Here is a 24259-nt window from a genome sequence, read left to right on the forward strand (position 1 = left end):
TTATTGCTTGTTTTTATCTTTCTCTAAAGGGAAGCTATGTTTGACCTCTAAGGAAGGTCAACAACTTAATTATTGTACTCAAGACAAAGCTACTCTGTGCACAGGAAATGAAAGCTAAAGAGAAGCACTTTGAGAAGAAAGACGTTTTACTCTCTTAAATAAATGAGACCTCGAAAATTCAATATTGTTTTCATCCTGACCAAGCCTTCTGGCTGGATGCTAAGTGATGTTCATTGGGTAAAGACAGGAAATCCAGGAGCCTTCCTGCCTTTGCAAGACAAGAGTCATAGCAGGGCAAATCTGCTTGGAAGATGAAGAAAAAAAGAAAAAAAAGTCCATACAGAGAGGGCTCTCACAATCTTTCATTAGAAAGCCAAATCCACTTGCTTGAGAAATGAAGACATTGAGGCATCTTGATTAAAAAAAATCCCTTCACTTCCAATTCCTGGACACCACTTGGAAGTGGATAGCTTGGCTGTCCCAGAAGGTTGGAACTGGAGGAACAAGGAACAGGCAGGAGCAGCCTGGCTCTGTGACTTGCCCCTTTCTGACACAGCCCCTGACATTAATCTAAGCACACCAAAAGAGAAAGAAATCCAGCCAACCAGGCAAAAAGGGATGTGTCACCATCACACATGATAAGCACTGTGCCCTGGTGCTGAGCTCTCTAACCAGCACTGCTCTGCCACTTTGTGCCTCTGTCCTAATTTTGCTGCCACACACAGAAGCTATGAGAGGTTTGATTGAACTTGGAGGTCCCTTCACTGAAAATGCTGTGCTTTTGTTCAGGTCTGATTGTGCTCATCAGGCCAGAAGGAAGGACAGGCTGTAGCTCACAGAAAGCAAGGAAAGGTACAGCAGGAATGTGCAGCTTTAGGACTACAGAGGGAACCCAGCTTCACCAAAAAGCTCAGAAAAGGGATGTTATTCACCAGTGCTGGAAAGACATGCATCTTTAACAAGGAAGGGCTGGCAAATGCTGTAAATTGCCAGCCACAAGCATTTTCCAGAGAGGACAATATTGCATTTGATTAATGCAAAGACTACAGCCTGCTCTGGGTATGGTGTCTGCTTTTTAATCACATGAACATTCAGATAAAAACCATCTTGGAGTGCTCCCAGTGAGAGGAACATGGGCAGGTGTGTAAGTGTGCACTGCCTCTTTCTAGAGCTTGACAACACATCTTTCCAGTATTTGTACCAACAAGCAAGAGCCTCCATAGAAATGGCTGGATTGTCACCAGTGCAGTGTTGCAGCTTCTCCTGTGGTTAAAATAAGAAGTCCAAGAGGGTAAGGAAATCCCTCGGACTCTCTACCTGTCCTATATCCCCAGCTGTGGGGCTGGCTGATGTTCATTTTTGGCATTTTACCTGCTCAGTGATGACTCAATGGGATGCTTTCCAAGAGCATCCCAGTGATTTACAGATTGTGCTGCATTTTCAGATGTCACATAGAACTTGGGAGCCTGTATTAATTAGTAATGCAAATGGGAAATAATTAAGGTAGGGGACCTGTGGGAAAATAGAGCAGTCATGTGATGAGAAGCTATCCTATTCCCCATTCACAAGGAAAATTACTTTAGTTTGCACAGATAACTTAATCCTGGCATTTTTATCATTTGAATACCTGAGAAATACTTTCTTACCTAAAAGGAAGAACCATATCAACTGCTCAGCCTTGCAGGATTTATGAGCTTCAAGAAAGCAAGAGTGACCCTTTCCAATCAAACATCACCATTTATCCATCGGATCTTTAGTGATGTTTTGACTTTGATTTCCACAGGGCCCCTTGTTTCTTCTCTCAAAATTGGCAGAGCTGCCCTAAAACTTGGTCTCTTGTCAGGTAATTGGTGTAATAAGTGGCAACCTTCAGGATATTCACTACAGATGATAAGGCATTTCAGAGGGAGAAGAAACATTTAAGTTTCAAGTTCAAAGTCAGATACTTCTGCCTTTTTCCAGCTTGTGGGAAAATGGGGGAAAATTGTCCTAAACAGGCAAATTTTCACTAAAGTCTACTCAGTGATTGAGAACAGAGGGGTCTGGCTAATGAGAACAACTGATTGCAGGGCTTTAACACAAACAGATTTTAGGAGGTCTGAGATTGGATTTAATCTGTTCTTGTGCATGCACTGATGAATCCCACAGGCTGTACCTGGGCCAAGCTGTCACAGTCACTGCTGCCAGGGTGTAAATGTCATCTGCACTCTTTCTTCTCAGATCTAGGACCTTGCATTTTGCTGGTTTAAAACACATGTTCAGAGGAATCCACTTTGCCAAGTGTTGCAGTTTGCCTCACAGACTTGGCCTGTTTTGTTTATTTACCACTGTGGCATATCTGCAACTTTTCCAGCAGCTGATTTATTTATTTTTTTCTCCTAAATCCTTTATAACAATTATGAACAGCTTGGGGGAAAGAACAAATCATTGCAGGGCCTTGATAAAAATACCCTCCTGATACCTTTTATATCAATTTACTCACTTAATGTGCACTGCACCTTGGGTAGTGACATTATTTTGTATCACTATAGTGTATAGTGTCACTAATAGTGACACTATTTTCTACCACTATAATTATTTTGTACCACTATTTTTATGATCAAAACTATAATGACTGGTGTCATTTATGCCACAATCTCTTGAATTTAATGTTAGCTCCTTTGTGCACCTGATTTTCTTGCAGTTGTCAGAACTGGCATCAGGTTCAGTGGCCTGTATTTCCTTGGGGAAAGAGGTCACCTCCTTCATCCTTCTAAAATAGTGAAGCATTTGCTCAGTTCTAGTTCTCTGGAATTTCCCATATACCTTATGAGGTAAGAAGGTCCCCAAGAAATGTTGATATAAAGTAGAGCATGCTATAAACAAGAGACAAAAATCTCATCCTTGAGGCTTGGACACAATGTTGTAACACTTGGCTTCAGCCAGATCAGGATGGAAATGGATAATATTTGTTTCTGTGGACTAGTAATCTGTCCTGGTTTTGAATCTGATGTACTCAGCTTCCTTAAAGGTACACTCAATTTCTGCAATTCAAGTCCATCTAAAATCTCCCCTGGCAAATTGCTGAGTGGTGCTGGCTTCAGCAGCAGCAGGATGTGCCTGGATTGCCCAGCACTGCCTGGTTACAATAAATTTCCTGCACTTCCATTAACTCTGCCCCAGCTTGCACACAGCAGCACAACTGACCTGAATTGCAGGATTTTATGAAACCTCCTAAAGCAGGCAGTTTTACCTGGTTTTGAGTTTCATTAAGAAAGCTTTGCTCTAGCTTCAATCATTTTTAAGGATACCAGGGCTTCACTTGTTAAAACTGGATAAAATGATCCATCTTTTAGAAGAACAGATCTTTAGGAGATCCAGATCTTTAGGAGAACACCACTGGATGGAGACATCACTAGGAGAAAATCTTTGACAGCAGACATATTTCTTTAACTTTCCATCAACCCAATTTTAAAGGCTAACCTTTAAAAGTATTTTACCTTATTTTACCACAGAAAAGGAATTGTCTCCTGTTTTCCACTTATGTATTTTAAGGCTGTGCATACATGGAACCATTTTAATGGGACAGGAGAGTGGCACTGAAGTCACAATGTGCCTCTGAAGGCAGAGAAACAGATAGCAAAAAAGGGAGTTCCTAGGCAGTGAGGAGCAGCAGTCAGTAGATAGAGCTCTGAAAAACAGCATGAAGCATGCCCTGCAGTACATGCAGCTCTGTCCAGCTGACATTTCTCCCACAAACACCAGAGAGAAATTTATGCTACTGAAAATTGAGCCTTTGACATTAAAATGATCTGCAATAAAATCCTAAATTGTGAAGGAAAAGGGTACTTAAACATTTATGTCAAATTAGGACAAATCCAGCAAGAGAGAGCTTTTTGGCTAATGATCTGTCTTTAAGAAACTCTCCATAAATTTTCAAAAAACACAGATTCAGCTGCTTTAGCTCATTCTTCTGGTGGGGAGGAAGAAAAGAAAAAATACTTTGCTAGGAGTTAGAGATCCCTCTTGTCTTTTTTTTGTTTTCTTTATGTTAGGGTACCTCCTATCCGTTTGCTCAGGATATTATTTTCCTTTCATCAAGAAGTATGGTTTTCACAGATACTCTGTTTACATGAGCACAGGGTCAATCTCTGCATTTTCTTCCACCACTACTCACAACAGAAAGAGAAGAAAATTGCATAATCAGGGAAGAGCTTTCACCACTACTTTTAGGGCTGATCCAATATCAGCAATCCTTTTTCAAGAATAACTCCCACTCTCAACACCACTGATGTAGAACTGGTCTTGATTCTTCATTAAACATCCAGAGGGCCAGATATGCTGCAGGAGTGTGTTAGGGTAGAGGAAGCTGAGCTCAGAGAGAAAGAGCTCCTTTGGATCCATAGTTCCTTGCAGTTCTTGTGGACTCTTGGTGTTGGTTGCCCCAGATTAAGCCTCAAATGTACCCACAGAGACAGATTCCTAAGCTGGAGAGGCACTACCAGGTCCACATCTTCATTTTCACACCCTTTTCTTCAAAGATTTATTCAGGAGGTCAAGGTCTTTGGCTGATGCCTTTGTGTGAATCAGGGGTACTCCTGTTCAGTGATTATCCATTGCAATGTCAAATTGACCAAAAGGTTTGGTGAACAAGAGTTTGTGAGGCATCCAAGTGGTTTAGAGAGGGTTGGAGAGCTCCAGGTGTTACAATTTGCTATAAATAAATTTATGATTTAAAAGGTTCCTTCTAATCCTTATATGGCATTTCAGGACATATCCTCTATCCACTTAAACTTTTTCATTGATATTCCTCAGAACTGGACTGAACAGTGAAGCAGTAATTCAACCAGACCACTCTGATTCTTGGCATTCCATACACCACAAATTTGGGAGCACCAGATATGACACTCAGCAAGTGCAATCCAGCAGTGGCCAGGCAGGGATAGCCAGCCTCCCTCTCCAAAATGACAGCAGCGGTGTCCCAACTGCACTTTCCCTCAGGTATGTTATTAGATCAGGAGTAGGCACCACCTGTAACCACTGCCTGGTTCAGCTAATTTTACTGTGATCACACCCCATATCTTCTCTGACCTAATTTGGTGCAAGCTGTCAGCAAAAATGTACTGGCTCTCTCTGGCAGTATTAATTCTGTAAGTCATTCAGATATTATTTCAAAAAGATGGAAACCAGTTAAAAAGAACATGTCTTTTGTCTCCATTAATAACAAAGGGTGGAATTTAATGTTATCTTGATGCATTTGCTGCCAGGAGAGTTTCTTCTAAAGTGCAAAAGGCCACTGAAAATCAATCAATGTGTTTCATTGACATAGGCCAGAGAACTGTAAGAGGTTTTGCCATGTCCATAGACACATGGGCAAATGCATCAATTTCTGTTCTTAGCCCATGTCTTGGGCTGCAGCAGACAAGAAATGCAATTTATACCAGACATTGGAGAATATGGATATTTTCTCTACTACTCAGCTCTGGGAAAGGATAATTATTATAAGTAAAACCAGATGAAAATCCAAGAATATTTTATGATCCACTTTCATTAACCCACCCCCCCCCCAAAAAAAAAATCTCTATTAGCCTTAGAACAATGGGGCAAAATTCACACTTGGGGTAACATGACTGACATCAGTAGAGCAGTACAATTAATTTGGCCCATGGGATCTACTTGAAAATATAAAATACTGTCACAAGGATGACAGACAGATTCTGTGGAGAAAATCTTTCTATACCGACTAATTTGGCTTTAAAAAGACAGTGCAGCTGTACAAGCAGCAATCCAGCGGGCTGGATCTTCAAGTGCAACTCTGCTCACATCTGTACAACAAAGTTCAGTTAAAACCATATGAGAATTTGGCCAAGTGCCTTTTCCAGACCAAATGGGAGATCAGAATGTAAGTATAATTAGGCACCAAAATGATACTTACATGACATTCATAAAAACAAAGATACTGGGAGGTAGAATTCAAGAATGACCAGGTAGCCAAAGATCTAAGTGAAATGCTGATATCCCTTGCTAATCCTTTCTTATCCTGTCTCCTCTCTCTGCCACCAAATAGTCTCCTGAAGCATGTTAAGCTGCAGGGAGGATCAGAAAAAAAAAAAGCAGAAGGCTCTTTGGCTGTTTCTGTCGTCATTTATTTATTTTTAAACCAAAAATTCTTGTCCCTTGCAGTGATGACGTTTTAATGAATCCATCAATCACTGCAAACTCCAAACTAGAATCCTACATAAAAGAGACCTATTTGTAATACGTGACCTAAGCCCATACCTAGCAAAATTAGTTCTCAGGGAGACAATGGAGGTCTTTCACTGCTGTCTCCATGGAATCGTAGATGATTAAGCTGGACAGGGCCTTGTGGGTCCCCAAATCCAGCCCTGCACACCTAGCATCACTTTATCCCTGCCTTGTTCCCCTGAGTGTGTTATCTAATCCTCTGCTGACTGATTGTGACCCACCCTACAACTTCTCTTCCATGGGAAAATTTCCATTGTGTGTTGCCTAAGCAAGCTCTTGATTACTCCTCTAGGTCTTCAGTTCCCCTGTATCAATTAATTTTGGGGTGTTTGGATCCAGGCTATCTCCCCTCCCCTCAATTATTTTAAGTCTTTCCAAAATTGCCTTTTATTTTTCCTGTGCTTTGTCCTTTCCATATGCTGTGTACATCTCAGTGCTGCAGGCTGTGTTTCATCACACCTCTGCCACCACGCTGGCACATTCATAGTCAAATCTTTGACTTTATTTTGTTGCTGCCATAGGCAGTAAACTTCACTCAGTCATGACTCAATGTTTTGCCTCTCTTTTTACGGCCAGCAGACCCATTACAATGTGCTTTCATCTTATTTGCACCATTTCTCTCAGGTAGATGTTTCAGAGCTCTCACTTGGTGCTTTCTTATCACAGCATTGTTTTTCCTTGCCACTTGTCCTGTGCCTACAAGATCTGAACTTACTTCTTATCGCAGATTGAGAGGACTTACATAAATTGTGAGGTCAAGAAGATTCTCCCTGGCCACTCTTCTGCCCCAGGACTCTCCCCAAGACATCACTGAGATGCAAATCCATAAGATGATCATGAAATTAAAATCTGACTTAAAGAAGACCCTGAGCTTCTGATCTCTCCACCCTTCACTGATGTTTTGACTGCTGGTGATTTAACTGTAGGTAGATGAGAAACACATCATGCTGCATCCATGGGCAACTCCAAGGACAAATATTCCTGCTGGCTTCAGAAGTATCAAAGAAAGCAGTTGCTGCTCCCTCGTGGTCATCAGCATCATCCCTGTTTTGAAAGTTGCCATCACCTAAACTCTGTAGCAATTTATGATCTTCTATCTCCTGTCTGCCTGCTGAGGTGCTTTTATCCAGAGCTTGGTGAAGTCAAAGCCAACCAAGGTAATGGAGATTTATTATTGAAATGGCTTAAGCCAAGCCATGTCTGCAGCCTCATGGGATGACTCAACAAGACTCAGACCAAGAGATTGTTACAAATAGTGGTTTCTAAAGCAACTGGGCAATCCTGAACTCAGTGATTCCCCTTTGTCCTTTGGCACTTTCTTTTTCACCACTTGGTAAAGTGTTTTCACTGCCTACATCTCCTGTCAGTACTGTCTAGCATGACTGTGCAGCCATTTCAAAACTTAGGTGGCCTCTTAATTTTTAAGGAACAGATAGAGACCAGAACACTTATATTGTATACAAAGCTTAGATGTCATGACACATCTAAACTCCTTCTGTGCTCACCGTGGATGGCATCACACAGCAAATCTGCAATTTTAAAGTGAAGCATTTCCAAAACCTTTAAGGAAAAAAAAAAAACCATCTTCAAGTATTGGGACCAGCACAGAATGAGTATTTTGTTGCCAGTATTCCTTTCTTCTTTTGGGGTCCGTGGTCCCTTTCTATATTCACCACCAGGATATTCCTTTAGCCATCTGTTAAAACCCAGCATGAAAATCAGACAGGGCTCTTGTGCCTGTTTCTCACTGTTTTACACTTGAAAGCTGGCTTTACTCACTGCAATTTTCAGTCCTGGAAGGCAAGTATCACGAGTAGCCAAATGGAGCCTGCCCTCAGAGGAATCTGCTGTAGCTGCTTGCCTGTCAGCAGCTTCCTTCACTGGGCAAGTTCTGAGGAAATAGAACTTTTTTATTAGCTTATCATTTTCCATTGGGACTGGAAGAGTTTTGTGGAAGAAAATCCCAGAGCATCTGTGATTTAAAGCACTGTCCTCTCTCTGTTGGGGTTGTTCTTCACCTGTTTCCACAGTATCACTTGTCCTGAATAGAAGACAATCCTTAATTCCACCAGTTTTCCTTATTTTCTTTGCCCTTGGTTCATATCTAACATTCCTACTCATGGAAGAACAAGGCATCTCTCTGCTTTTTGGCTCCACATTGTTCCTCCCATGTTCCAAACCACCAAGGAACCTGTCTGCTGCCATGGACACCCCTGTCCATGGACACCACTGGTGTGGTGGGATCTTTTCTCCCTCCTGTGTGAAAATGTCTGTCTTTTATTTCCCCCTTCATTCTCTGCTGTGGAGCCTCAGTCCTGGCTGTCTCCACTGTCCTGTCATTTGGTCTTTGGGGAGTAGTTTCCCTTTCTTTCTTCTTTGCCTCTGAATTGTCTTCCTCCTCTAACTGAATAAATTTGTTGCTCGGCTTAATCTCTCCCACAGTAGCTAATTTCATCCTCTCTCCTGCTCTTGGCTAGAGTTGTCTCATGGATATCCCTTTCCATCTTTTTGCTCTCAAGGCCACCTTCCTATTGAGTGCTAGTGTTGCTTCTGCTCTCTCCTCAGGATGTTCCTCAATCACATCTTTGAATTTCTGTCTGAGTTTCAAGTTATGTCCACTTGTCTTTTTTGCACTGGCATTATTTTGTCCATGAGTGTGGTCAAATTATGTTCTATATTTATATACCTTCCATCTTGTGCTCTGATGTGAAACTGTGAGATTCTGCAACTATCCATCATCCTATGAACCCTTTCCTCTTTTGTCCCTTTCAAATTATTCTTCAGAAGAGCATAACTGAATTAGGTACCAAAATTCCATGGATTCTTGCTAGGTGCACTGGTATATAATACATGTTAGAGAAACAGAAGACTATCACAAGCTGTTAGACAATAAAAATCCCTGCGACATAATCTGTTGTGGTTGGACATTTTATTAAAATCCTGGATAGTCATTTACAAAAAAATAGCTGACATGCAGGGTTTGGATTTAATCTTCACATTTCCACTGAAACTGTGGCATTGTTTGAACACAACAGCTTCGGGATCCTGGCAAAAAAAGAGTAAAACTGTCCGAGCTGTTCCACTCTGGTTTGAATTATCCCTCTTTTTATTTATTTGTTTCTAGCTTTGAAGTCTGTGTACTTTAAAAATCAATGAACATTATATTAACAAGCAGACACTAATTACATTTTAACAAACTGGAAAGGCTTGGCTACAAATCTTTGAAAAGATAGATTCACATTTTAAAAAGCTTTCTGATCCAACTGGCATCGTTGTCGTAAGACACTGACAAAGCCTGCACAGAATGGAAATGTTAAAGGAATCTGTTTACCAGAATTTTTTTTCCTATGATTTATAATTAGTCTTCATCATTGTACTGTTTCATACTCTAGATCTCGTAAACAGAGTACTTGTGACTTTTACAGGATTAATGGAGACATTCTGAGATGTAGAAATTAAAAGATCACTCAGATAATAGCAACATTTCACTCTTGTAGCTCTTCTCATCAGTTCAACTTATTGTTTTACAAACAAATTAGGATTGCTATCAGAGTCCTATAGCGGGATAGAAATGAGGCAAGGAACACTAATGTTTCTCATCTGCAATTGCTTAGCAGAACAGAGGCAGATCAGAACTGGGTCTCTTGTATGCAGTTTAGAGTTCTAATTCTTAGGTTAAGTGGTTCATTGAGCAGATTTTAAAATATGGGTAATGGAGTATGCAGTGGGAGTCAGAGAGTTTGTATCAGGATGTTCAGCACATCAGGAAATGCCAAAAGTGTAAATAGATGGTCCTGGAACAATAAAAAATATCATGCCTCTTCTGGCCACTCTGAGAGTAGCTGTGTCCTTGATGTGAGGGTCGCTGGAAAAGCAGCTCCCACATGAAAGTAGAATCCCCAGCAATGCACAGAACAGGTTCTGCACAGTTGTCCTGGGGTGACTTTATGATGCTTGTATGCCCAATTGTCTGTTCTGTTTATGCTGGATAATAAGTTTTGCACCTTTAAGACTGGTTCCAAGAGTGAAGTGGGGAGAGAAGAAGCACGGAGTTTGTTATCAGAACCTGCACTTGCTCCCTGTACACAACTGGACCCAGTCCAAGACTCCAGGTCTACCACATCTCTCCAGATCCTGTAATGGCACTACACTTAGGCTTTTCATTTGGTTAGCACGTGATATAAGTGCATTTATCTTTGGTTCCTTATGCCACTTGTCAGTGGCATGCTACATATGTGGAAACACACTCCTCTCTTTAGTAAGTTCTGAGCAACCAGCCTAACTCAGACCCTGGACTCTTGTTCCAATGGTGCTGAACTATGACTTTGTGTGGTTTTGGGACCAGCTTGACAAGCCTGAAGCTCTGCCTCTGAAATGGATAAAGTGAGTCCTCATTATCTTGTGACTGATCTGCAGGGAGCACAAACCACCCTGGATGTGTGAGTGAATGAAGGAAACACCTAGATGCTGTTTTTGAAGGCATCTACTGTTCGGCTTCCAATCATGGCATGAGATCTGCCATTTCTCAGCTGGTGGTATGGTTTCTTTAAAATGTGGTCCTGATCTATGTTTTAAATTGAAGAGCAGTTAAACCTCATGCACAAATACAAAGCAGATCATATGTAAGAGAATCTCTATGGATTTCAAAGTACATAAACACCTTTAGTATAGACTGCTTTTCTTACATCACTACTTTGTTCCCTGTCACAGCAGGACAGGGAAATATGCAACACACCTTCAACCAAACATTTTGCTAAAAAAAAAAAGAAAATAAAACCCAGCTGAAATCCTACCTTAAATAGATCCACTTCATATCTTGGTCCCCTGTGAAGAGCAGCAGCTGTGAAACAGTCCAGAGACACCAGTGTTCAAACCCCTCTGAAACAAATGCAGGCAGCTCACCTCACACTGGCAGGTTCCTCTCACAATTGTACTATTTTTAAATAGTACTAGTTGTAAGTTGTACTAGTAATTAATTGTACTAGTTTTCAACCAACAGTACTGACTTCAAAGCAAGACAACCTGATCTACACTTGTATAAATGACAGAACAAGCCCATTCTTGGTTCAACAGCTTGGGTAGTTCAGATTTGGTTCATCATAGGAATTTATCACCATCATGTTGAATTTATCAAGAAAAGAAAAACAAACAACTTTTTTACTTGAAAAGGAAAGATTAAGTTGGGAAGAGCTGATGAGAATACCAGGAAAAGTAGGCAGTGAGGCTGTGCCCAGAAAGCCAACTGTTGCACTCAGGTCCACTGCAGCTGCCTGATTCCCCCAACAGAGAACAGCAGAACAGAGAGAACAATAGAAAAAGACAGAACTACCTTGACAAGTTTGATAAGCTCAGGAGATGAAGACTTTCTAAAAGATGAGGAAGGATAAAGGTGCAGGAAAGGGCAAACAATTCAGTTTCTCTGTCAAACAGAAACTCTAGCTATGTGATATTTTCCCATATCATAAAGGTCAATCAAGACTTTACATAGGACAACAGGATGCAGCTTGCCCACAAAAAGTTGGTGTAGTTATACTTCATGTATCCACTGGATGAAAATATGACAACTTGAGCATTTTTTAAATTTATGGAAAGGAGCTCTTCAAATCCTTCTGAAGCAATTAGAGAGAACTATATTTTCCAAGAATACATGTGCCTGAAGAGGGAGCACATTCTAGGAAATACGTGATCCTGTGCTAGAGGTGCAAATTCCCTAATGGGTACTCCATCAGATTTTTTCAGACACCAGCTAAAATAGAGTCTTCAAATGCTGATCAACTCTAAATCTATAAAAATTGAAGTAAGCCAGGAAAAACTCCACACTGTTAGAAAAGCAAGTGCCAGACTATAAACTTCATGGGGAAAATCTAGAAGACTAAAGTGATTTCTTTAAGTTCCTGGGAGTTTTATTATTGCACCAGTGGAGCAGAGATTTCTCCCTAACTGTTCCCCAAGGCCAGGGGTAGTCAGTCTGTACTTTCTCTAGTGTATAAGGGATGGAAGAAATCAGAAGAGAGCACATAATAAATCAACTGACAGTCTCTAAAAAATAGCTGTCCTGTCTCCTTAATATGAGTGAGAGTAATGTTCTGAGGGCAGGAAGAATTCAGCTTTAGACTGAAAACATTCCCCTATTGGGGTACAGAAAGTGATCACTCTGTAGTTTAATCAGTCTCAGGCCTCTCTTTGAGGGAAACAGTGTGTTGCCTGCAACAGTACATGTAATAATGTTTGCTGAAATATAAACTGTGGCTGTATACCCCAAAATGGAAGGTCAGAAGTCAACTGAGGATCTGGCCGCAGAAGTTCAGCAATAGAGATCCAAAAGCAATATATCAAATCCAGTACTTTTCCTCAAGGAACAGGTTGCAGAAATTTCGCAACCCATCCTTTCACAGTAAGTGCCCTCACCCTGTAACAAAGCTGTGCACCACAAACTGCCAGAGTACTCAAAGATGAAGTTTCCTAATTTCTCCTTGTCCTGTGCTCTAGTATTTAAATAGATTTATACAGTGAGTTTGCTCTTATCCACAAACACAGCTCCCCTGAACCTCTGCAATGCTTTTCCAGTCCATCTACCAGAGTGAAGAATCACATGACACACCACTTAGTCCTCCCCCAGCCCTTGATAAATATTTCCCAAAGCCGACATTTGGGATTACGGAATGTGTTGTAATCAATTCTTAAAGTTATAGCACCACTGGATTTTTATTAACTTGCACAACAACAACAACAAAAATCCAACAAAAAATGGGCCCTCATAATCAGTCAGCCTTGTTATATCCTGAAAGCTGCTTTAACAAGCAGGGAGTAATATAGTGTAATTGGTACTCCACAATTTAATTGTTCTGTTCTTAAATCTAATATTGCAGCTGTGGGTTAAGTTTACACCACAGCTTTCAAGAGAACATGAAAGTGTGGTACATCTGTGCAACAGAAAGCTAAACATCCCTCATCTGATGTGTTTACAATGACATTTGATAGCGTGGAATTGTTTGGAGTTCATTCTTAAAGCTGCAGAACTGCTTTTCAATGCTGGGGAAAAAAAAAATAAGAAAAAGCCTCCAATCTCCTTCCAGCACCAACCCACACAGCCCTGATACTTGTGGCTGCTGGCATTGCAGGGAAGCTGCTGGCTGGAACAATTCCTTCAGGTAGCCTTGAGCGTTTGTCACTCGGGCAGTAGACAAGGGGACAAGGGCATCTTCCTCTTCAGGAGATACAATAATTATTAAAAAAAAAAGACTCAAACCCCCTCCCCCGCCCCCAAAAAAAACCCCAACCCTGGACAGAACAACCCCTGACATGCATAAAACAGACAAAAATATTTCAAGAAATGTTATTTCATGGATGACTGTAGCATGTATAGAAATGGTGGAGTTTTCTGTTTAGCAGGTGGCAGAACTGCTAATGGTATCCTGAACTTCACATTCTGCATTACTAACAGCTTCAGCATTATGTACTTGTTAGTCAATTTATGAGGCCCATAAGTAGTTCAAGAAACTTAGGAATGAGCCCATAAATGTCATCTGCAGTTTGTGAACTGCAAGTATCTGACTGTTTTGATCAAGGTTTTTATGGGAAAGTTAAATGTTTATTAAAATTATTTACTACTGCCCCACAAAAAGGGAGCAAGCCTGCTGAAGAACTTAGGTAGTGATAAGATGTGATAGGTTGTAGGTCAAATGAGTTGGCAGAAAAGCATTTCTGTTTATGTTTAAGCCTAAATTTTTATACAATTCAAAGTTTAGAGTGCATTTAGGTGACTGAGAAAAGGTCTGTGGAGAGGAGGAATTTTCCCTTTCCCATAACCTGCTGTCAGAAATACATGATCTCATCAGGCTGCTTTTCTTGTTCTCAGCATTAGCCTTTTTCTAACACTTTCTGTCCTTGGAGAAATGAATAATAGTGCAACTTAGTTAAAGAAATCACTTTCTGCTCATTCCTTTGTAGCAGTCCACACCAGCATCTTGATTTATGCTCTTTAACAGATCAGTCTCACTGATGAAGCTCAGCTATATTACACTGGAATCTATTAACTTTTTAAACTTTATTATTTCAGTCACAATTAAGACTATCTGAAGCCTCTTCATAAAAAAGGGCCATATCAAAAGCTGTACGTTACCAACTGGATCAATGGATGCATTCATTCTGCATCAAAAATACCTTAAGAAGGACAGATCTCCTGGGGAGGCAAATCTGTATCAACATTTCAGTCTCTTGAATACAGAAGTTTGATACAACGTGATGCAACACCTGAGCTTCCCCTCCTTTCAATTAACTGAGAAATAAAAATTGTCCTTAGAAGGGAAGAAATGCATTTGTATTGTTTCGTTTTCAGGTTTTCCGCCCTTTCATAGCATCATAATGTTCTTTTCATGGGTGGAAAACTTAATCTTCAAGTTCAAGCCTAGATTCTTCATACAGTTCAGGATGAGATGACTTGGAATACCGGGAATATTTCAGATGTAGAAAATCACCCAATTCATCCAGAGCATTCAAAACCTGTAAGACCATGATACTTTGTCAATTCTATTGGAAAAGAAATGAACTTCTACTAACTTTTACTTTAGTGCAGAACAAGAAGATTATTTTAAAAAAATCAATTAACGTTTAAAGGACAAATGGGCAAATTTTGCATTCAGTCAACAACAGTGAACATCAGTGCAGTTGTAGATGTACAACAGCATCTATGAGAAAGGAATTTACTCCTTCAGTAGGTTATGGTTTATTAGTAAGTACATTAATTGAGCACAGATGAAAAAAAATTACTTTTTCCAAAAGCACAGAGAGATAACAACCAAGATAAAAAGTTATCTTTGCATGTGCAACAGAAATGTGTGAGGCTATACTTCAGTATTCCTCTATAGCTCCCAAAGACTGGGGTTGCCAATGCATTTTCTTAGGTAGTACTCAGCTCACAGTGCTGAGCAGAGTCAGCATAAATAGTCTGAATAGTTTAAGATGATTTTAGTCAATGTCATTATTTTCTATATCACAGGGACAAATTTTTCTTCATTAATACTGTAATGCAATTTGCTGAGCTGTGTCCCCAGCTCTCAGTGGATTCAAAAAGTAGCTGAGGAACTCTGTACCATAGGGAAGCAGCTCAGTGTTTTGCAGCATCTGATCCCCATTCAAGAGCAGCCAACTTTTTGGCATCAAAGAAGGAAACAGCAACTTTGATTTTAAGCCTGTTTCTGTTAAGCCACTAAAACAAGCTCATAAACAAAAAGTAATTTAGAACAAAAAGAAGTAATTTAGTAATGGTTTATGCAGAAAGATAGCTTCCAGGTCATTAAGGAAGTTATTCTTGGGAGCTTGCCCTTGCATAGATCTTTTCTCTTTAGTTGCAGGCTGAGATACAAAAGGGAAATGTTTTCATTGTGCTTGTTACCTGTTGTTACCCTGGGTTTAGGCACACTCACAAAGTGTTTTGTCCTAAAAGCTTTCTTTCTGCAAGTAATTAAAGTCAGGGCATTTCCATTCCCCCATGCTGTAAGAGAGCCACAAGTACTGTGGCAAAAGCACAGCATGTTCAGTGATGGCTGGGGAGGGCCAGACCTTCCCTGGAAGCAGCAAGGTGCAGGTAGCAGGAAGTGAATGCACCATGATGGCCCAAAAATGAGGTGGGCTTGACATTTGGGGGTGGGGAGAAAGGAAAAAAATCAAAGCAGCAACCTCAAGAGATAAATCTGCAGATCAACTTCATTGCCTGTTACATAAACCAAAATCCTCACAGTCAAACAGCAAAAGCTGGTAAGGACCAACACAAGAACATAGCTATGCTCTGTTTTACAAAATACTACCTTGGTATTATACCTTGTTAATAACTACTGAACCTTTAAAAGCAACAGGAATTTTACACTGCACACATGCAAAGCAGGTTTTTGATGTTGTTTTAAAGCTACCTACACTGGTATGGGAGCTGCTCAGCAGGACAGGGCTCCAGCCCCCACATCCACGTGTATCTCAGGATGCAAAAGGAGATTCAGGAGCTCTCTGTAGACCCCAGTGCTTGTCTGCATGAACCAGTGGCACATTTAACCTAAATGCATTTCCATGTTCAAGGATTTTTTGCTTTGACCATCAACACTCGTGCAAAGAGAGGAAAAGCAAAGCCTGAAATTTATTGTTAAGCCTCTTTGTTTCATGCCTCTAAGTTGGCTTATTCTGAGAATGAAAGTATCTCAAGCCAGGCCAAAAACACCTTCGGCAAAAAAAGGAAATGAAAAGTTTCAAAGAGTTTATTTTAAACATATTTCCATGTTGGAACAGAGGTTTATGATGGAAGTCTCAACACAGTCTTAATGATATTTCTGATATCAGAGAAAGATACAGAACTGAAACTTTCCAGACAGCACCAATTAAACTTGATGAGGTTCAAACAGTTCCAAAACTGTTTGCAATTTCCACCTGTACCCCCAAGGCTGTCCCATATACTTCTGCAGTTCATGAAACAGATGGAAATATGGAATGGAACTATGGGTATGGAAAACTTGATTTTCAATTATTTCCATATAGTTTCAGGTTTCCTACTCTGATAGTTTTGACATAGCATTTAACTTTTGTCTTGCTGTGCTTTTCATGTAGGTTTTTATTAGTGATGACAGATTTGGTCACTATTAGAAATAGAAGAACATAAGAAGTTAACTGTCTCATAACTTACTTCAGAAAATAAAATGTATAAGGCTCAAATGCCTTTAAAGATCAAGTGCCAAGGCCATGAAAACAAATGTAGAAATGAATTATTGAGATTCAAAGTAACAGAGGCAGAGCTTCTCCTGGTCTCCTTGGCACCTGAAGTTGATTTGGGCAGGACATGTGCTGCACTCACCGTGTCCAGCATCTCCCGTGTATGTGCAGCTGACACACAAAAGCGAGCCCTGGACTCTGTGATAGGAGTAGCTGGAAACCCAACCACGACCACCCCGATGTTCTTTTCTAACATGCGTCTTGCAAAAGCCCTAAGGAGAGAAAAAGCAGAAGGAGAAAAAATCAAAAATAAATTATCCCCAATAAACTGAACACAGACAGAAAACATTCACATATAATGCAACATTAGGTAAAATCCTGTTTTCAATTGATTGAATATTCCCACTGATTTCTGTAAAAGCCAGAAATTTACCAGCAGGACTGAGATTCTTTGCTGCTTAGCAGCTCATGAAGCCAAGTGGGTGTGAAATACTAGAAATGTGATGGCACAGAGGGCTCTGCAGGTAGACATGATTCATTTATGTCAATGAAAGTCTCTGAGTACAAGTCAAACCATGTGGGCATTCACAGTCCATAAGGATGGAAGAGGTTGGGTTTGTGGAAGGTATAAATTCTTGGTTCCTGAACACCAGTAGGAATAAACCAATCTGTGTGATGGTTTATTTGCTCTCACAATTGATCTGTTATAGTTAGGAAGGCTTGTGTAGCATGTATGAGACCTATAGCCCACAGCCACCCTAAGCTACCTACAAATACTTCCTACAGCTCAACACTCCCATTATGCTACTTCTGACTTCTGGTCTCTGTGTCCAAGTCAGTGCACAAGTGATGCTTGAGATGAACTGAATGATAAAACATGTAAAGAGCATTCAAAGATCAGATGGGGAAAAAAAAGCATCCTTCTGAACCAGTTCATACATCAAAGGCAATGCACCTCCTTTAATAATTACAAATTCAAAATAAAAAAAAATTCAAATTCAAAATGTTATCAAAAGTATTATTCCAGACCATGTTAAAAAAGGAAAAGAGAAAAATTTTAAAATTCTGACATCTGGAACAACTCAAAATTAAACCTAGGACCAAAAGGAAAACAGAACTAAATGACAGATTCAAACTACAGTGTATGTTTCCCCTGGGAAGCACCTACCACAGAGAACATCATCTTCTGCAGTGTGTACCAAATAACCCACAAAATTCAATAGTGTTTATTTTGCCAGCAAGGTTCTTTCAGTACTTACCCTATCTTACCAGGCATATAAAGGAGCAAGGGAACAACAGGAGAATCATCATTGCCATAAATGATGAAGCCCATTTCATGCAGTTTTCGTCTGAAGTACCTTGTGTTTTTCTCCAGCTGACGTACTCTTTGGAGCCCTGAAACGAGCCAGTCAGGAGAAAAGTCAGTGCAAAGATCATAACTGGAGTCTAGTCACAGGTAAGAATCAGGGCTGGGGGATAACAGTTTGGCTGAAATGTGAATGTTGCTAATGGATTGAGAAGAAAAACATGGAATGAGCTAAATGCAGCTGCATTGATTGTTATGGCATTGTAGGATGGATGGCTGATACTCCTGTGCCTTCCCATGGACAGAAACAGTCCCTGTCTGGGGACAGACATGTGGACAATTCCCTGGACTTTGTTGTGCTAATAAAGCCTGCTAGATGACACACACCTACAGAGAAGTAGTGCAGACAGGACATGGAAATAGAGTATTTTCTTTCTCAACATAACTGACTATTACCTCTGCATTGTCCCTGACCTCATTTAGCCATGGCTCCACAGATGGGACCCCAGCAAAACTGACAGGAGAGTTAAAACCAATTATTTTTAATAAAGGAAAAAGACAAAAAACAGCAGAGAAAAATGAGCTTGAAAAGGCATTTCAGCCATTTCTTTTGCAGTGCCACAAAGGAGGTGGTTTCTGACAAGTGCAATTGCTTCCCAACCCATTGCATAAAGAGGCAAGAAACATTACTGTAGTAGGAGCTATGTCCTTCCACCATTCCACCTGCATTATCTCTAATCAGTGAGCTGATCTGTGTGCTGCTTTTGCACTGCTGTGAGGTGCTGACAGGCATGGTGCCACCTCCTCCATACCCACATGCCTGCCCAGTGCCAGCTCAAGTTCACACAGCCAAATCGAGCCAGGTCTGCATCTGCCTGACCTTGCCAGGAACAAAACTGCCAAGGCACCCTTAAGCAGATGGAGTCTCCAAACCTAATCACTGTTCAGTAGCTTGTGTTTGCCCAGCAGAGGTGGTGAGAATGTGTGGTAAGATTGGGAGTTAGCAGGACACAGTTACACTCTCAACTTTCATTTTCCTGCTGTTCATCAGCCCATACTTTCAATTTCACTTACATTATGTCACCAGACATGAACACTGAAACCTCCAGTGCAACTCATTTCCTCTTTTCCCTTTGCCTTTGCATGGATATTATGTTTTCACTCTCCATTTATGTTTTCATTTTACTTTACATTTTGTTGGCTTCATTCTTCATGTACCGCTTTCTGCTGTCACCATTCTCTGACTGGATGCCAGCTTCCTAATTCCCCATCTTGCTCTGAGTAATCACAGTGGCCAGTAAGGCACTTGTAGCAGCTACATGCTACCTTTGGTAGATTTGTCCTCAGACCACATTCTGCCCCCAACATCTGCTCTGGCTTTTCTTCCTTTTCCCTCTTGCCTGAAGTTGGGCATCAGCACACTTACACAAACCTCTTCTACATTAATATTTCTGAACATGTGTAGGGTTGAACAAGATCTACTACTTCATTTGTTCTGTATCCTCCAGAGTCAAGGTCCTGCCAGTGTTCTGGCTGGGAAATTTATAGGGAAACTGGGACTTGCTTCACAGTGTTCGGTGTTTTGCTTGAACAAATTAAGAGATCTCATAAAAACAGTGCATTTGTAACTTTATGCACAAAACTGCTCACGCAGACAACCTGTTACTGACAATCTCAGTCATTCAGTTTAAAGCACTCAGTGGAAGAGATCTGCTGGGTTAGAAAAGGCCACAAATAGTTTAACTATCTCTCTAATGCTGCTAAAGCAAAAACAGCTGTGCCAGAGCAAGGAAAACAAATGAAACACAAAAGCATCCTACTACAAAGCTTTCCAGTCACTAATAAAAACAATAGTCTGTGGTATTTCCAAAAATATTTTTGGTGTAGTAGATCTCAAAGAAACAGGAGGAAGTATTGAGGAGGAGGAGGAGGAGAAGGGAAAGGGAGATGATGGTAAGGACAGGGAGTTAAAGAACTACAGAATAACGTGGTTGAAGTCTAAAGAGAGAATTTTTCCCTTGTAAGAAATTGTAAAGACGTTATTAGCACCTCCTCAATGTCCAAGCTATGAGGAGGAGGGTGGGGGAGTAACCTGAACTCAGTGCTCAAAGCCACTGCTGCTTCTTGCTATCTTAGCAGCCCCTGAGCGAGTTTCCAAACTCTCAGTTGGAAAGCATTTGAAACTACTAGATTTTCAATTAGGGAAAGCTTTTCATAAATGCAGATGTTCTTGGCGAGTGCAGCTTAAGCCTTGCTGCCTTCTCCTTTCTATTCATGTGTTTACCACAGAGCTGGAAGCACAGTGTGAGCCACGCAGGATTCCAGGCTGTGCTGTTCGCTATTTATCAAACCATATGCGCAGGACCCAGAGTTGAACAGTTTTGTCTCCACTTATTTTTGGTGTTGGAAATTTAGACTCCAGCTAAGGAAACTTTAGAGCTGGAGGTTCAGGCAACCCCCCAAAAGTCAAACACCTCTTCCTTTTCTAATCTTCCTTTCCTGGTTCTATATCCTCAAACAGTCTGTGATGCGAGATCCCCCCTTCCAAGGCTCCCTCTGGAGCTCATTTCAAGCCAGCCAGTGCTGATGCAAAAGAGCCACTTGGATGTTTTAGCAATATCCCAGAATACTAATTTCATTTGCAGGGATGCATTAAAGAGCCAAATAAAAGATCAGAGCACTCACATATATCTGGAGGGAGAAAAAGCACATTAGGAGACGATTGCTACACACTCTGTATTTGTGGGTGGGTGGCTGGGAGGAACCTATTTCTTTACCAAATGTCAACACTTTCTCATGTTAAGTTTTGTGGTCAAAGAAAACAGACACACATCATATATGCAGAGTTCTTATATGCTGTCCCAATAAGAGCAATAAACCATTAAAATTTGTAGCTGGATTTCAACACTCTTTTTCATTCTTTTATGGGACCTTCCAACATCAGATAAAGAGGCAGATCTGAGCAAAATGTTTATTTTTGTCTCACTGGCCTGATTTTGTCCCCACACTGCAGATTAAGAGTGATGAATTCAGTTTAGAATCAGGTCTTAATCCAAATTCACTGTGGGATGTTTAACTAAAGGCACCACATTTAGGAAGCATTTTCTTTGATTCCTGAGGCTGGGATCTTGCATCCTTTAATATTTATTGAGGGAAAATCTGCCAAGCAGACTTGAACTAAAGAATATGCCTGCATCTATGTAAGTGTAAGAATTTACCTGTATGGGACTAATTAGAGGATCAGGTCCCTAGACAGTAAATATTTGTTACAAAATTCTTACTTTGCCAAATCCTTGAGGATTTACAGTCTATGCAAAGAGCTTATAGCACAGCATGCAGCATATCCAGAGAGTTATATTCCATGAAATATGTGAACCACAACACAGCATATGTTTGGAAAAAAACCAGCCTGGACAGGGAATACCAACACTCCTCTATTTGAAACTAAGCACACTAATGCTCCAGAGTATTCAGCTAAGGCTGAGAATAACTTTATTAAGTGCTCTATACCTTCTTTTTGGTTAAATTAAGAAGGGACAGAAGGAGAGAAAAGTGAACAATAAACAATTCCCAAATTTCACAAGTGATCTTCAGGCTGCTGGGAACACACATAGGTGGTTTATGGGGATTTTTCTGAAATAAAGGATTAATTGCCTGGATGGTACAAGAAAAGCAGATTTACTGCATCAGCAATCCACCTTCTGCTGGCAAATTTAGAGTTTTCATTTGGTTGCACCACTTTAAAAATATTTGGTTTATTGCAAAGTTCTAAGGTGTCGGCAATTCTGGGAAAAATGTTGATTATATTTTTATGTGACATGGATCATTGCATACTGCTGGCTTTAGCTCATTAATTTATGCAGGCTTTCAGAAGGTTTTATAGCTCAAAATTAATATGGTTTAGTTGAAAGAAAGATACCAAAAGAAGGCAAGAGAGAGAGAGATAAATAATAAAATGCAGTAGCTCATAATTTCCTTGAAGCAACCAACATTTTAAGAGAGCCACTTGGAGTAACAGACTTGGCAGAAGCTTTGTCACACATTTTCAGGGCACCTGACATCAGGAAGGCATTCTGATTACATATCTGAGGGCCTGATCTGAGGCTGGCTTTACCTGGCACAGCCCCATGCACTTCAATAGAACTCTGCTGTTCATGCCAGCTGAGGACCTTATCCTGGCAGCAAAAGGGGCTATAAAACTATCAGCTCTCTAAAACAAAACTTCATTTTCCTCTTCCAGAGATGTCTGCTTTTGCCTCCTGCAAAATGCTCAAGAGCAGAGAAGCTGCCTGCATCCAATTCCTGCACAAACACTCCACCTTTGAACTCTTCCTGTCGGCTCCTACCCTTGGAAGTTGTGACTCAGTCGACTGAAAAGAGGAATAAGCAACCTGGAGCCTTTCATATCAAGATCTCAGGTGTAGGAGGTGAAGGAGAGATATTTTTCCTGAACCCAAGCCAGGAAAGCTAACCCCACACCGTGCTGGTTTTTGGCAGGAAGTGGACTCTTCAAGACACAAATCCACCTGCTTTAATCTTCTCCAGCTGTTGTTCCATAGGGTCTTTCTAGATAATTTGTTACACAATTGAGCTTGAACATACTAGTGTCAGTGTTCCTTGGATGGAGCACTCAACTCCCTGCCTTCCTCTACTAGCAACTAGCTAGGAAAAAGCAATCTTCCATAGGCTGAAAAAACCTGGAAAAAAATAGCTCTTTCCCACTAAACTATTGCAGATGGACAGATTTCCTTTTTTTTTTCCTCTGGTTCCATTGTAAGAGTAACACACATGTACCTCCATGTGCATTAAATCACAAATAGAATGCTATAAAAGCGGGGCACCTAAAGGAAATATGTTCTCAGATAAAACAATCTTCATAAAAAATAACTTTGCTATGAACTGGGGAGAAGTGAAGACATTTACTTCTACAATCTAATGCTAACTAGAAATCTAGTAATTTCAACTTAATTCAGTTGCTAAATAATCCCTTAAGGACTTATTTTAACTGTAAACTGCTGTAAAACACTTTTCAGAGAAGATTAAGGGAAGAAAAATAGCAATTTCACTTGAAGAAGAAAGGAGAAAAACTCTAATGATTTGGTCATTTGTACTTTATTTCTCGAATGAGTCAGATCTGCCTACCCAGCACCTTATCTATATTCAAATACAGAGTGCAGGGACAGCCTTGGCTGGGCCCTATTTCCTCCCAGCACAGGTGATCAATCACAGAGGGCTCCATCCCACTGCTGATGCTTATGTCAGGATACAGGGAACATCTATCCATGGGCAGGGTCTACCAGAGGATAACAGCACTGGTTGAACTTTGAGTATGAAATTATTTTGAATATGAAAAAAGTGACTGCAAATGAGGCAGAATTTGATTAATCCTCAGAGATGTTGCAAATCACTGCAAACACTCTTAGCCCAAAGGCCCTGCTTGTTCAGATCCACTGACCCTCCATGGATACATCTGATGTCCTGTGGCAGGTGGATCACATGGCAGTGTCTGCGCTAGAACAGCAGGTCTCCCTCATTTTGAGCAAAGATGTCAGAATTTAGCTCTGTTTCATCATCCACTGTGATGTTCACCTTAGACAAACAGTAATTGTGGCAGCATATTATTACCACTAAAATCTTCACTGTAGTCATGACTGGGAGCCCTAGTCATGGAGCCAGTGCTGTGCAAACAGGGAATAAATGTGCTTAAGTGTTTGAAATGTAACCACATCCTTACTGGGAATGCTAACTTTAAATTAAGCCAGGGTTCAAGCATTCTGCTTGCTAAGGACCTAAGAGAAGCAATCCCCTCTGAATGAAGCAGCAAAATGAGAATTTGAAAAAGGCTTTATTTAGCATGACTGATTCTGCAAACTGTTTTGAGCAGGTCCAAGGGGTCCATTGCTAAGTCACTTGCAGATTTAAAGCTTACAGCAATAGTTTCACGATCAGTCCAGTCTGGCACAGATTTATTTTGCTGCAAAATGGATTGTTCCTCTTGGCTCCAGCTGCTCAAGTCCTGACAGTGGCACTCATGGA

The 24259-nt window shown here is 40.6% G+C and overlaps 1 protein-coding gene across 1 annotated transcript in view; it reads right to left on the minus strand.

The window, feature by feature from the left end:
- Positions 1-13604: 13604 nt before the first annotated feature.
- The window catches only part of SPTLC3 (serine palmitoyltransferase long chain base subunit 3), an 81909-nt gene continuing 71254 nt past the window's right edge, over positions 13605-24259 (minus strand). Inside the window, exons 10-12 of the mRNA XM_066547786.1 lie at positions 18177-18312; positions 17060-17189; positions 13605-14727 (exon numbers count right to left, since the gene is read on the minus strand). Coding sequence (XP_066403883.1) covers positions 14614-14727; positions 17060-17189; positions 18177-18312 — 380 coding nt within the window. The 3' untranslated portion in view covers positions 13605-14613. The remainder of the gene's footprint in view (positions 14728-17059; positions 17190-18176; positions 18313-24259) is intronic.

This window comes from Molothrus aeneus, chromosome 3 (genome assembly GCF_037042795.1).
Source record: "Molothrus aeneus isolate 106 chromosome 3, BPBGC_Maene_1.0, whole genome shotgun sequence".
Taxonomy (NCBI): Eukaryota; Metazoa; Chordata; class Aves; order Passeriformes; family Icteridae; genus Molothrus; species Molothrus aeneus.